The sequence below is a fragment of the Lasioglossum baleicum genome, chromosome 3, assembly GCF_051020765.1.
Source record: "Lasioglossum baleicum chromosome 3, iyLasBale1, whole genome shotgun sequence".
Lineage (NCBI taxonomy): Eukaryota > Metazoa > Arthropoda > Insecta > Hymenoptera > Halictidae > Lasioglossum > Lasioglossum baleicum.
In genome coordinates, this window is record NC_134931.1 from 20635299 (window position 1) to 20649185 (window position 13887).

The following is a 13887-nucleotide window of genomic DNA, read 5'->3' on the forward strand; positions in this document are numbered from 1 at the left end:
CGTTTTCACTGACTCGAGTCAACTACTTGAAGTTTGCTTCGTCGCGGCGCACAGCTGACGCACATGAGCGTCTCCACGAAGGGCACAATTTTGACATAACTATTTCAAGCGTCTTACGGTATTGTCCCCAGTGTGTCGTGTCCCAATTTAAACATACACGCGGCGGAAACTGATTTGCAAATCGAATAAGAATCTCAGAGGTGTAACGAGATACGTTGAAAATATAAAATAAAATTCTATTACCTGAAAATTACGTGTTTGGTGATGGTGATACCTATTTCGATGGTTTAACGCAGATTATATGTTTAAGACGCATTATGTAATCTAATTCAGAAAGAGTGCAATTCCCGTAAAGATATTCAATTTGTATTTCATGTTATAATAGAGAATGTATGTAAAGACGTCAGGATTATTTACGATTCGAGGCGATCTATTTACGTGTATATAGAAGTTTAAGTAGCTACGCCAATGTGTATACGACAACGATAAACGGAGTGGCTCACGGCGCTCCGTAAAGTGAACTTAACCCCACTGTATATCGTAATACATTCGGGAACAGACATAGATGTGAATCACTCAGTTATCGGGCGAGATGAGTTTGCCCAGTGTGAGTGATTATTCTTTGCTAGAAAAACTCGGCTCGGGGAGTTATGCGACCGTCTACAAAGCGATCAAAAAGGTATGTACATTTTGAGGTTCAGAACGAACAAGCAATCGAAACATATGATGACAGTGACGTAACTAATTCGGCGGGAGCCACAATTTTACTTCTCGAATCGCGATTTCCGTGCATACTTTATCGTAAGATAACATAGTTCGAGCATTTTCTGCGTCTTATTGTGTCGGTGAAAGACAAAGATAATACAAATTCGTGGTTTTTACATTGATCGCGACTTTATTCCGTAGAAAGGCACTGCAGTGCAGTAACAATTGTTACTTGACGTCGAATATATGTATCTCGCTGACGATCTAATTAATTAATAATGTCACTGGATAATTCAATCAATTAATAATGCTGCTCACTGTAATGTACGAATTTGACAGTTTTCAACTATTCGTCTACCATAATGATTAAGCGCAGATTCGAATTTAATGAAAGATCGTTATCGCGAATTTGAATGTAATATTAAATTCTCGCTATTAAAAAGTATCAGATGAGAGCAATACAAAACTTTAGCAAATAAAAATACATACACAAATTAAAGATCAACCTTACTCCAATTTGTTCTGCAATGCATTATTTATGAGATTATTTATATTTAGTCACGGCGAAAATAAGTTTTGACGATAACGAAGATATTCAGTATTTAATGGTTTACAAATGCATACATATTTATACAAAGTTACAACTTTTAACTTTAAAAACTAAAAAAAAAAAATCATTGACTCATTTGAAGAGAATCAGTATTTTTTGCCATTTAATTGCCATTTACACTGTATTCATTAGGGACTCTGTTAATTACACTTAATTTATCACCATCGTCGCCATAGTTTAACTATACATATGACACTGACATTATCCATAAGAAACAGATACATTTATTAACTCGTAGTTCTTGAAAATTTGTTTAAAATTCGTATCTATAATGACAAGATGGAATCTCGCACGTTTTCATTGAAATATTGTCAACGAGTCGAAATATTTTAACGTTAGGACATTTTTAATGTCTGCATAAAAATTCGAAGAGACTTTATCCCATCGAATTTGAGTTTGCCGTACGATATACAATATACACTACTGTGCAAAAGAAAAGACACAATACAATACAATTTCTACATTACTACATATTGTTTGTCATTATATCTTATAATTATACTGGGTGCTTCTTTCTTTTGCACAGTGGTGTATACAGATTACAAATAAATTTATTGGCAGTATTATTGAGACGAAAATTTGAATACGCTTAAAAATATAATTTTCAAGAACATTGCAACTGCTCGAGACTCACCGGGTGTGTTCACAACAGCTGGACGCGTCTCGCACCCATCGCTACCTGAACGATAATATAATACTGGTCAAAGTTTATGCGAATACACTAACCTTTGCGCTACTTTTTATTTTCTGTCATAACGCAGAGCAGAAATATATCGGTTGGTCCCGCGTGTCGCGGATTCCAGTGTGACTTTTAATGTATTCGAATCAGACTGCGGTCTCTGTCAGTCGAGTGGCTCCGTTTATTTGAGAGGTGGCCAGAAAAGATGGTTGCATTGAAGCTTGAAAGAAGTAAGTTATCTCAAGGCGATATAACGTAATCCTATTGTTGGTCGTTTGTAGGATGGATGCCGAGAGGTAGTCGCAATCAAATGTGTAGACAAGTCGTCGCTGTCCAAGTCAGCTATCGATAATCTCGTCACGGAGATCAATCTTCTAAAAATTCTGAACCACGAGCATATCGTAGAGATGAGGGACTTTTTCTGGGACGACGGGTTAGTAGAGCCCCAAAAATCACTAAACGCACCAACTAAAATATAAGGACGGTCTACCGGGACGCTAAAACAAATTAATTTCGAGTCGGTAAAGTAAACCGTATACAGTCGCTTTTCGGTCAAAATCATATGGGACTTTTTAGACTTCCGCTGTTATCGACACGCTCGAGTCAAATAGAATCGTGATCAGTCCCGCACTCTAGCGTAGTCGATCGTCTCCTGTTCCGAGCCGCGCGTAAAGACAACTCTATCACTTAGCGTAACTTAGGCATATATACATCGTAATGGAGTACTGCGACGCCGGCGACTTATCGAGTTTTATAAAGAAGAGGCACAAGCTACCCGAAAAAATTTGCCGGGGGTTTCTGCAACAGCTCGCGCTGGCGCTGAGATATTTACGCAATCACGATGTCTCCCACATGGACCTGAAGCCGCAGAACCTACTCTTAACGAGAAAGCCGCAATTGGTGTTAAAAGTCGGAGGTTCGTGCCCGCCAAAAACCATTTTTCTTTCCCGTTGGCAGCAGTCCCCACCGCCATGGACTCGATCTTTTCATTTCAGACTTCGGTCTCGCTCAATACCTCTCCAATTCCGAGCAAAAATTCGCCGTTCGAGGCTCCCCCCTTTATATGGCGCCGGAAATATTATTGAAACGGAAGTACGATGCCCGTGTCGACCTCTGGAGTGTCGGCGTGATCATGTATGAGTGCCTTTTCGGCAAAGCACCTTACTCCAGCGGTAGTGTCCAAGAATTGGCAGAGAAAATCAAGGACACTCGACCTATAGAGGTGATTACCGTTGTTCATCTCGATTGTCAGACCAAAAACAAAATATCCCCGTGCACACAGCTATGTATAGACACATGTACAAGTTAGTTCGCACACCTGTTAACGGTGGCACTCTGTCTACCATCTGCCATACTACTATTTACATATGTATGTAGTATGTACACTATTCGCAGGGTGTTCCGACGTTACTACGTTCATTGCGATACGGGCCACGATACGCACACTCGCCCCAGGCCAAATAGTCATGTCTCATTGAACTTTCATTGCATGTTTGGATGTTTGTCATTTATGTTTTTTGCTGAGAAAACTGCTACCGCGCACGTATGAAAGTTTAATGCGAGGCTCTGTTAACCTCCCGTCGAGTATGGAACTCCGGGAAAAGAAATACGGTGGTTAACTTGTTCAATAACTACCATTTGTCCATACAATAACGTTTGGTAATAGAAGAAAATATGCTAGACATCGTCGTAACATTCGAATCGCTTTGTTGAAAAGTTCCAGAGAAATTTACAATTATAAAGACTGCAGTGATAAGTAGATATGTGAATTACAAAACTTACTGTTACATCACTTGCGAATTATTGAAACAATATACTTTATTCCATTTTTGTTTCTGACAGAATGGGTTTAAGACTTTCGTTATAATTCAAGACTTGTGCTTGTGTACATACATGTAAATTAAATAATATATAGTATAATTTTATCGAATTTTCGTTTGAATTATTTAATCGAATACAACTTTTAATACACAGCACGTGTTTCTGTGCAGTACCAGTTTCTTTCGGTTAATTTGTAATTGCAACTTTTTAACGAAACGTTTCGTGAACCATGACATTCACGAATTACGTGTTTGCAACATTTTTTTAAACTTCTGGTCACGACCCACAGTGACACAATTCAACCGCTTAACTTCGGAACACCCTGTCTAAATATAGAAATGTATATACGTAAAGGCAGTTGCGCAATTAACTATAATTATAACTTATACGTAACTTATATATTTGTGTTGTTATACATGTTGTATATATTCGTGTGAAATGAGTGTATGTATAAGTAGTCTGCACTTACCGCGCGTAACTAATTTGTGTACGTGTGCACAGTATGCAAACAGAGCGGAACATCTTAACTGTAATTTTTCTTTTAAATCAAAGGTAGATAGACCGTATTGCGTTGTCGAAACAATAAAATCACACTTACTTAGATTTTTGCGCGATTTTCATTATTATGCATGCGCGAATAAATAATTCAGAATTTCTCACTAAAGCATGTTTGTAATCTCGGTAATTGTACAGTGAAAGAACGGAAACTCGTACTGTCGCATTTTTTCGAATCCAGTAGCGTTAATGACGGACGTAAATTATGTAAAATTATTAAATAAAGTAATTTCCTGATCTATATACGCTGTAGCCCACAAAAGTTTTCGTACGCCCTTTAAAACAGAATATCTTTTTTATAATTGTACCAAACAACCTGATGTTCTGTAAGCGATTAGAAGGAACTACAAGGTTACATGCAGAAATGAAAAAGGAATTTTTTAACAATTTTTTATTTCGGCCCTTTATGAAAATTTAAAATGTATGTTTCGAATTGCGAATTTCTAGTCACAACACCGCGGTAATCGAAAAAAAACTGTCAACGTCAGCTTCACTTTTGATCAACTTTGACGCGCTTTTTCGGTTTCGGCTCAATTAGAAGGCGCCATGCACACTGGGCCAAACCGACGAAATCTGTGTAAAAATCAAAGAACTTTCGATAGGAATGAGATAGAGCGATGAAATTTTTTTTTTAAATGAAAGCTGAAACTTTGCAGAATATGGGAAAAATAGGGAGATTATGGTACGAATGTTTTTTAACCTTGAGAAAATTCGTTAAACATGTAGAATCTCAAGAAGTCGATTTTTCAATATCCTGAGGTCGTAGAAAAATTTTTGAGACCAGATTTGAAATCGGCGTGAGGAAATCTACGGGAAATGAAGTACAGTATGTTCAAAAAAAATTTTTCCGCGCGTGGTATTGGAAAAACCACAATTTTCTCGAAATTGTGCAAGTTTAACGAATTTTCTCAACGTTAAAAAAACGTTCGTACCACAATCTCCATAATTATCCCATATTCTGCAAAGTTTCAGCTTTTATTTTTAAAAAATTTCATCGCTCTATCTCATTTCTATGGGAAGTTCTTTGATTTTGACACAGATCTCGTCGGTTTGGCCCAGTGTGCGCCATTCCGAAGCTTGTTGACTGGTTTGCATGTGAAACTCGTAAGCCCATGTCTCATCACAAGTCACAATGCGTTTTATGAATGTGGGGTCGGAATTGACTCGTTCTAACATGTCTTCGCGATTGAGTTTTCTGCAGAAAATTCGCAAAAATCGCAAAACACACTTGAGATGAACTGACAAAATGGCACACTGTAAACAAACTAAGTGACAAGTGACGCTCAAACTCCGCGCGAGTATAGAAGACAGTTGTGTCAACTTAGCGACAAAACGAATTTCAACAGTCCTTTTATGTGGGCTTTTTAAACGATCGATTCCCGGTACTTTCTTGACAGAGTGTATCGCGAAAACGCTGAAATTTCAAAAAATATTACGAACATTTAGATGTTCTGCCATGTTTCGAGAGAGACGTTTATGTGTGAATGCTCGATATGTATGAATGCCTTCGAAATGTCGCTTGTATCGTGTTAACAATAAAACTCGTTTGTTCCCGATAATTTTTTTCTGAAGCTTTTACCGACATGTTCGTGACACTTTTCTGATTAAAATGAGACCAAACACGACACAATTCGGAGTCTTTATGAACAATTTTTCTTACATTCAATCATTCAATATTTCTGTTTTTTCAAAATTACTATAACACATTTAATTTACAGACGCGATTCAAATAAATCTTGAAAAAGATCCAAACTGGGATCGAAACGTTGATTTTGTTTGACAATTAGCAAAGTTGCTTTATAATTCGTAATAAACGATGGAACCGTTGCGCCGAAAACATTTCAAAATTTATTATCAGCAAATACGGTCGATAGAAGAAACATATTTACAATTTGGATCATATGTACCTGTTTAATTCACGACACAGTAGAGCCTCGGTTATCCGAACTGAATCGGTAGAACATGATAACAAAAAAATTGCCAATTTAAAGTGCCGATCTTCACTGTTCGTATGTGAAACACGTTTTCGAACAATGAAAAATATCATCGGTTCGGATAATCGAGGTTTCACACAATTAAACGGGTGAATGGTAAATATGATCCGAATTGTATCGTGATTGGTGTCATTTTAATCAGGAAAACGTCACGCATATGTTGCGGTGAAGTTTTATAAAGAAATGATCTGGATTTTAAGTTCTGTTCTATTCGTTAACGTTGACGTTTGTGGGTTAGTTGCCAAAAGGATGCCACGTGTCGCGCGGGTGCAAGGATTTATTGCTGTCCTTGCTTAAACACGATCCTGACCAGAGGATAACGTTCGATGATTTCTTTGCCCATGACTATTTGGATTTGGCGCACGCGCCGACAAAGGAGAATTACGAGAAGGCAGTGGAGTTGATCCAGCAGGCGGTAAAAATGGACACGGAGAAGAATTCAAAGGAAGCGTTTTATCTTTACTGCGAAGCGCTTAGATACTTCATTCCTGTTTTAACAAGTAAGAGATGATCGATCCCGCTATAAATAAATTCTAGGCGGTTGTAAACAAAAGCATAGTGGACCAATGGCTTAAAAATACACGGTATTTTATCAGATGAGACTGAACTAAAACGGAAAGAGATTTTAAGGTCACACGTAAATAATTACATTAAGAGGGCTGAAATACTAAAAGCTTCGTGTATCGAGGGTGGTAGCGACAAGGACAAAGCGAACCCCTCGATGATCCAGAGTGTGGCATCCTCGAACGAACGATCATCGTTAATGTATCCTGAACTATGTTCGTATCAAACTTTTACTAACCCCTTTGTTAACGCTTAATATCTGGTGGCGGTAAATATGCATAAAACAATATTTCTTCTGGCTCGCGATGTTGCTTAACGGACGAATAATTCTCTGCTCGAGCTTTAAATGATTTCGAAATTAATTAAAGATCCGATATAAGATAGCCATGTCACTGTAATTAAGAGTAACAAAGTTTTAAACGCGTTCTCTTTTTCCATCGATTGTTATTATGTTACGAGGACGGCAGAATTTTCCGATAGAATTTCAATGAGAATTGAGAGATAAAATTCAAACAAAACGTGATATTTACTGGAATGGAAAGGAGTCTCTACTTGGTCGTGTTCGCTAATAAAAACGAAGTCCCTCTATGGCACGACATGCGATTGAAGAACGTAATTGATGGAACCGGCTTTACAGCGTTTCATCGATATTGTTTGTAACGAAGAAATATTACTTTATGCCCATGCAGCGAAGTTGGAAAATGGATTGCAGTGTTTGGGTCTCGAGCGAAAGGGGTGGACGTGAAATTACATTGTTTGTTGTTGTTGCGTGTGTTTAGGGACACTTAGCAAAAGTACCACCAAAATGCTAGACGGATTGGAGATAGGAGAAGTGGCCGAACAGTATCTTGCCGAAGGAAGCTACGTGCACGCGTTGGAAAGGTTTCAGTCTTGCTTGGGGATTTTGGTACCGCTGCTAAAGAAGGAGCCACCAGGCCGAAGAAGAGATTTATTGTACAAACAGGTGATTAAATATCCTCGTGAGAGGATAGCAATATGTAATTGTCTTCGATTAATTTAGTGTTACATTCACGAAGTCGCTCTTCGACTCTTTAACAGGGTTGACATATGCGAGAGAGAGTCTCGCCAGGTCTCTTACCCTTCCGCTCCTCGCCCAGCTGCGCAGTGAAGCCCGCCTTTGCTTCCCCCACTCTTCCCACTAACGCTGACTTCAAAATTTGATACTCTGTCGATCTATGGTATAAAACAGACAAACAGACAGACAAGAAAGCGAGCTAATAAAAACGTGGTAAAATAGGACATTCCATTTAAAAAACTTAATTTGACTTTGAAATCCCCCTCCCCACCATTCTAATCCTCAAAAAAGTTAGACTATATGATTGTACCCTTCATACCGAACAATTTTTGTAAACAAATTTTTTTCGTAACTTCAGTGCGTCACAAGATATTTCCGTTATCAGATAAACGAAACACCCTGTATAGTATTCGTATATGTATCTCTGAAGCAGAGTTGGGCAAAAATCAACTGATATTTAAAAATGACTAATAGTCTGATTGATTGTTAGTCAAAACTTAAAAAAAGTCAGTTAAAACTTTTTGATTAGTTAGTCATAACTACATGGCACTAGTTAGTCACAACTCTAAGTAATCATTAGTTATTGCTTATTAGTTATGATTAATCATTAGTTAGTTTAAATGATCAGTCATCAATCTTTAGTCATCAGTCACTATTATGCGATTAACATACATTAATATGTACACTTAAACTATATCGAAATTAGCAGTGACCAAACGTGTCATAATCTGTATTTTATTTGTTTATAAACTATAATAGGCTATTTTTTTGTTATTATTATATCTTATTTTAACATTTTTAGTCATTAGTCATAGTGAAATTCTGATTGCGTATTTAGTCATTAGTTATGCCATTATATATAGTCAGTAGTCAATATTCATCCTTAATAAAAATTTAGTCATTATTCATTAGTCATTACGTTCAAATACTTATGTAGTCATTACTCATAGTCACGCTCAAGTATTTACTTAGTCATTAATTATTAGTCACTTTTCGTAGAGCTTATGAAGTTATTAGTCAATAATCATAATTGTGACTAGCGTTTGCCCAACTCTGCTCTGAAGTAGACTGTCTAGAGTCTAGAGTCTAGAGTATCTATCTTATCTTACTAGTAACTCGCTCCGAGCGGGTTAACCCGGTCTCTCTCTCTCTCTCTCTCTTTCTCTCTAGGCCCTAAAACCCGTTCTCTCCGGGATAGTATGGGTTACGGAAACCTTCCTTGGTTAACCCGGGTCGGGTTAGGGTTAGTCCGCGGTTCGCATCCCTGCTTGCAACATAATTCGAAGCTTAGAACTCTTGAAACTCTTGGACGTCTTGAAAGTCTTCATTGTCTTGAAAATCCTGTGAAAGCCTTAAAACTTTGGAAGGTTTGTAAGAATTGAAACTCTTGAAATGTTACATCTATCACGAAACAATGATTACGTCATTTCAGAATTGGGATGAATAAAAGTACGAACGCACCAATATTATAAAAAGTAAATATAACAAGGTTATATCGAGACTTCTAAAATTTTCAAGGCTTCAAGAGTTCCAAGAATTTCTGATTTCGAATAAATATCGAATTGATTCGAAACTCTGTGCTGATTGATTTGTTCGAAAATTTTTGCAAGACAGGGTATTGTATGCCCATCACATATTTTCAATAGTCTTGGACTCAATGTGTTAAACATCTGGAGCGCTTCTACATAGTTCAATACCATCCTCAATAAACGTCTTAGGATTTAGGATCACGGGTAGGTCAAGCGTCGACCGTACCATAAATTGACAATACTGTTGGCAGCGGAAGTTGCTGGCGGTACGATTATTGCTATACCTGCGCTGGCCATTTTTTACAATTGAAAAGAAAATACCGAGTCATACCCCCACGCAGTGCCGTAACGAGGGTATGAAGCGCCTGCGGCAAGTGTCCAACCCAAGCATGAAAATCAATTTTCTCTACAATCTATTAAGTAAACAACATTTCATTAGGACTATAAAAATCATTGTTACATTCCGGAAGTATGTAGTAAAGATTTTCAAATAAAATCAGACGTAACGTTGCAACTTCGTACCCTAACTATGTATTGTTTTGATCGAGTATATAATTTTGTTGTATGTTGTGTGATATTGTTGCATAGGTTCAGCTCTGGATGAAAGAAGCTGAAAGCACCAAAGGACTCCTAGCGACGAAAGACATTGAAGACTCCGTCCAGCGTGGTTCCTATTCGTTCGAGCAATGCATAGTACAGTAATTTTAAATGGGGAGACCCTCTGACCACAAACATCACGTGTTTAATTTTTTATTTATTTAGGATATACAAGGTGTCCCATTTTGAATTACCGGGGCAAACATCTCGAAAAGTATGAATGATATGAAAAAATTTGTCTGGATAGAATTTGTTGATGGAACGGCTTATATGCTAAAAATGCTAAAATTAAGTTGATGCGGTGCGCAAGAATAACACGATATCACAATAAAAAATATTGGTCACAGTTTAAAAATTCAAAGTTGACTTTCACAGGCCTTTACAGTGTCATCTCAAGGTGAAATGCATGAGACATGCATACATCTTCTATTTTAAAAAAAGTATCATATCATTTATATTTTTTTTGATATGTTGAAAAATTTGCCACGTATCTCGAAAATCACCAGGTTTAAGATAGCGTGAAAATGGCCACACGCGTCGATACACAAATTTAAAGAACTCCGCGTTTAATGATATTTTAGAAATTATTAGAAAATTACTATTTCATGAATTTTTCGTGAAATTTTGAATTTGTTGATTTGTATATATTAACACCAAATATTTTCACAGCGAAATACTCACCTATACTAGGTATTACAACTTAACTGGAAATTTATATTTCTAATAGCAGATTTAAATTATTTCTAAATATAATGAGAATTATAGGTACATACCACTATTGGATAGCAAATCTATACGCCCGCCTTCCAAAGAGACGTAGAGGTACATATCAAACATTTTGTCAAACCGATTGAAAAATATCGATAAACATAATGTGATGTTGGGACGCACATTATGTTGTTTTTGTATTTTTGTGTTCACTGGTTTCTTCAAATACGAATCAATCATTGTAATTTTAGATTGGTTTTGATTTTAGATAAATCGAAATAAATTTTTTCGATTGCTCGTAAATAACATTAAAATTAACTTTCGAAAACTTTTTCGATGTGTTAATTCAGATGATAAGGCAGCGCGGTAACAGTGGCCGACGACGCGTCCTACGCATCGCTCTCTTTTTTCGAGCGTGCGAGAAAGAGACCGCAAGATGCGGCTGTGACCGCAGCCTTAGAATTTCAGATAAAAATTTGTCGTGACTGTGACCGGCAGCCTTAGAATTCCAAATCAAAAATTTCTTATCGTCTGAAAGAGTAGTTGTATTAATAGAAATCACATCAATCTTGTATAACATTTTGTAACCTTCGCTACAGAAATATTTACAAAGATTACCTATTTTTGAGCATTTTAAACAGAGGGTCCCCTCAATCGAAAAAGTGTCCTCGTCAGCGCACGTTGCAAATCCAACACGAGTTATTTACAGTTTACATCACGTTGATGTGTGTTTGTGTACATCAAATATATTAACATCACTTTATGAAAAAATAAACACTTTCATATGAAACTTTTGTTGTGCTACCAGGTAACCATAACATTCTTTAAATAGTAGGCATATTTTTTTCAATGATCTACTGACTTGTATGTTGAATTTATAACACTCTAAGATCGTCAAAGTGTCAAAGACATCACAAGATCTGAATCCTGTCTATAAACATGTAAATAAGTATTAGAAGGTCTTGTTTACTCTTCTTATTTATTTAATAGCAGAAAACATGGACTTTGTAAATTTGTATTATTTTTATACACCCTTTTATTGTAAAATGTGTGAACAGTTATTTTTACGATTAAAAAATATTGTAACACTGGAATTTTTAGAATTAAAAAATGCATCACTGGAATTTTCCAATTTAAAAGTGCCTTTTGTTTAATAAATTAATTAATAAATTATAAAATGATAATGTAATAATATTTTCCCACTTCTATTGCTCCAGGACAATGATAAGACTACAATGTGCAAATTTTTAGCGCGCGACTAATTAAATAAGTTATTAGTTGCTAAGACTTTTCGTTAACCTACACGGATCATATACAGTGGCTCACGAAAGTATTCGAACGCCCTTTAAAACAGAATAACTTTTTTATAATCGTAACAAACGACCTGATTTTTTATAATCAATTAGAAGCATTGGTTTATGAAATGATATGCAAAAAAGATTTTCCAAAAAATTATAATTTACAAAGTTACATGCAAAAGTAAAAAAGGCATTTTTTAAACTTTTTTATTGGGGCCCTTAAGGAAAATTTAAAATATATGTTTTGTAGATCTATATGTTAGTTATACACATGTTGAAAATTTCATCGAAATCGGTTGACGCAGGAAAAAACGACACGTATCGAAAGATGTACGATTTTGTGGATTTTAAGCAGTAACTGATCAAAAGTCGTGTAAAACTACGATTTTCAACATTTTTAATCGCTTGTAACTCGTGTGTATGTTAACCGATTTTGACGAAATTTTTGCAGCATGTGTATAACTAACATAGATCTAGAAAACACATATATTTTAAATTTTCTTGAAGGGTCCTATAATAAAAAAAGTTAAAAAAATGACTTTTTTATTTTTGCATGTAACTTTGAAAATTATAATTTTTTGGAAAATCTTTTTTGTGTATCATTTCATAAACCAGTACTTCTAATTGATTATAAAAAACGTGGTAAAAATCACAAGTTGTTTGTTACAATTATAAAAAAGTTATTCTGTTTTAAAGGGCGTTCGAATACTTTCGTGAGCCACTGTATATACATTATACATATCTATATTTCCTCACTATTACAAATGACATGTACACTAGTGATTATAAATTGTATATCTTTCTTGTTTACTATTTTGCATTTTGCAAAAACAGATCTTTCGAAATCAATTTAGCAGTCCGATTTACCACCACTTTGCCGATCACCATGATATTTACTTCAACGACTTTCTCTCACCATTACCAATACAGCCATAAAAGAATTATTAAGAAAGCACACCGAGCAAATAGTTTTTGCCTCTCGGATAGAGAAAGAACAAATCTGTTCGCAAATAATATTTAAAATACACGAATTTTATTTTGAGTAATTCGCGATCGTACAATGTTGCACGCATTCGAAAAATGTTAATCATTTCATAAATGTATTAATTACAGTGTAAGTGTGTAATATTTAAGTCACGCTTAGTTGTTGGTAAATAAAACGTAAAAAGTTCCTGCCCTGTCCTCCTATGTTCCGAGTTGTAAACACTCCACGTCTAATGATAAATAAACAAAAAATGGAAATATTATGTTCGAACTGTATTTGTAAATTATTATGAACATTGTAAATAAATAATTATAGATATAAGTTCCAAGATATTGCAATTTAAACGTATACACTAACGAGAGCATAACGGATTCAACACACTTTAAATTAGAATAACTTTTTTATGAATGGACCAAACGACTTCAATTTCTCTGTAAGGCTAGAAGAATTAGTTTAGTAAATGACGTCTAAAAAATATTTTGAAAAAAATGCATTTGGTCGGAATAGCGAAAAAAAATAGTAAAAATCAAATAAAAAAATCAACGTTTACTATTTTTTTTCGCAATTCCGATCAAATGCATTTTTTCAAAATATTTTTTAGACGTCATTTACAGAGAAATTGAAGTCGCGCGCGCGCGCGCGCGCGTTTGGTCCATCCATGAAAAACTTATTCTGATTTAAAGTGTGTTGAATCATTTATGCTTGTTAGTGTACATATCGATATATCGGAAAAATTTGAACATCTTATATTGGGATTAACAAAACACAACGTTTTAACATATTGTTTCTTTTGAAAAATTTGGCAA

General features: G+C 35.6%; 1 protein-coding gene across 6 annotated transcripts; it reads left to right on the forward strand.

Moving 5' to 3' along the window:
- The first annotated feature begins 2 nt into the window (after positions 1-2).
- Positions 3-12212, forward strand: Aduk (unc-51 like kinase 3 homolog Aduk). 6 transcript variants are annotated; one of them, XM_076421149.1, is made up of 9 exons: positions 3-679; positions 2077-2224; positions 2276-2427; positions 2696-2910; positions 2990-3216; positions 6603-6864; positions 6961-7143; positions 7708-7892; positions 10082-12212. In XM_076421149.1, exons 3-9 carry the CDS (start codon positions 2402-2404, stop codon positions 10193-10195), a joined length of 1212 nt encoding a protein of 403 aa, XP_076277264.1. In that variant the 5' UTR covers positions 3-679; positions 2077-2224; positions 2276-2401; the 3' UTR covers positions 10196-12212. The 6 variants fall into 6 exon arrangements, with proteins under 6 accessions (XP_076277264.1, XP_076277261.1, XP_076277262.1 ...); XM_076421146.1 differs by lacking the exon at positions 2077-2224; XM_076421147.1 differs by lacking the exons at positions 2077-2224; positions 10082-12212 and adding an exon at positions 7988-10074.
- Positions 12213-13887: the final 1675 nt, after the last annotated feature.

Excerpts from the sequence above, each read along its gene's own strand:
- Aduk (XM_076421146.1), top strand. The coding sequence starts at position 593 with ATGAGTTTGCCCAGTGTGAGTGATTATTCTTTGCTAGAAAAACTCGGC. Across the intron at positions 3,217-6,602 it reads AGGACACTCGACCTATAGAG|TTGCCAAAAGGATGCCACGT; the intron begins GTGATTACCGTT and ends TTTGTGGGTTAG. Across the intron at positions 7,144-7,707 it reads GTTAATGTATCCTGAACTAT|GGACACTTAGCAAAAGTACC; the intron begins GTTCGTATCAAA and ends GCGTGTGTTTAG.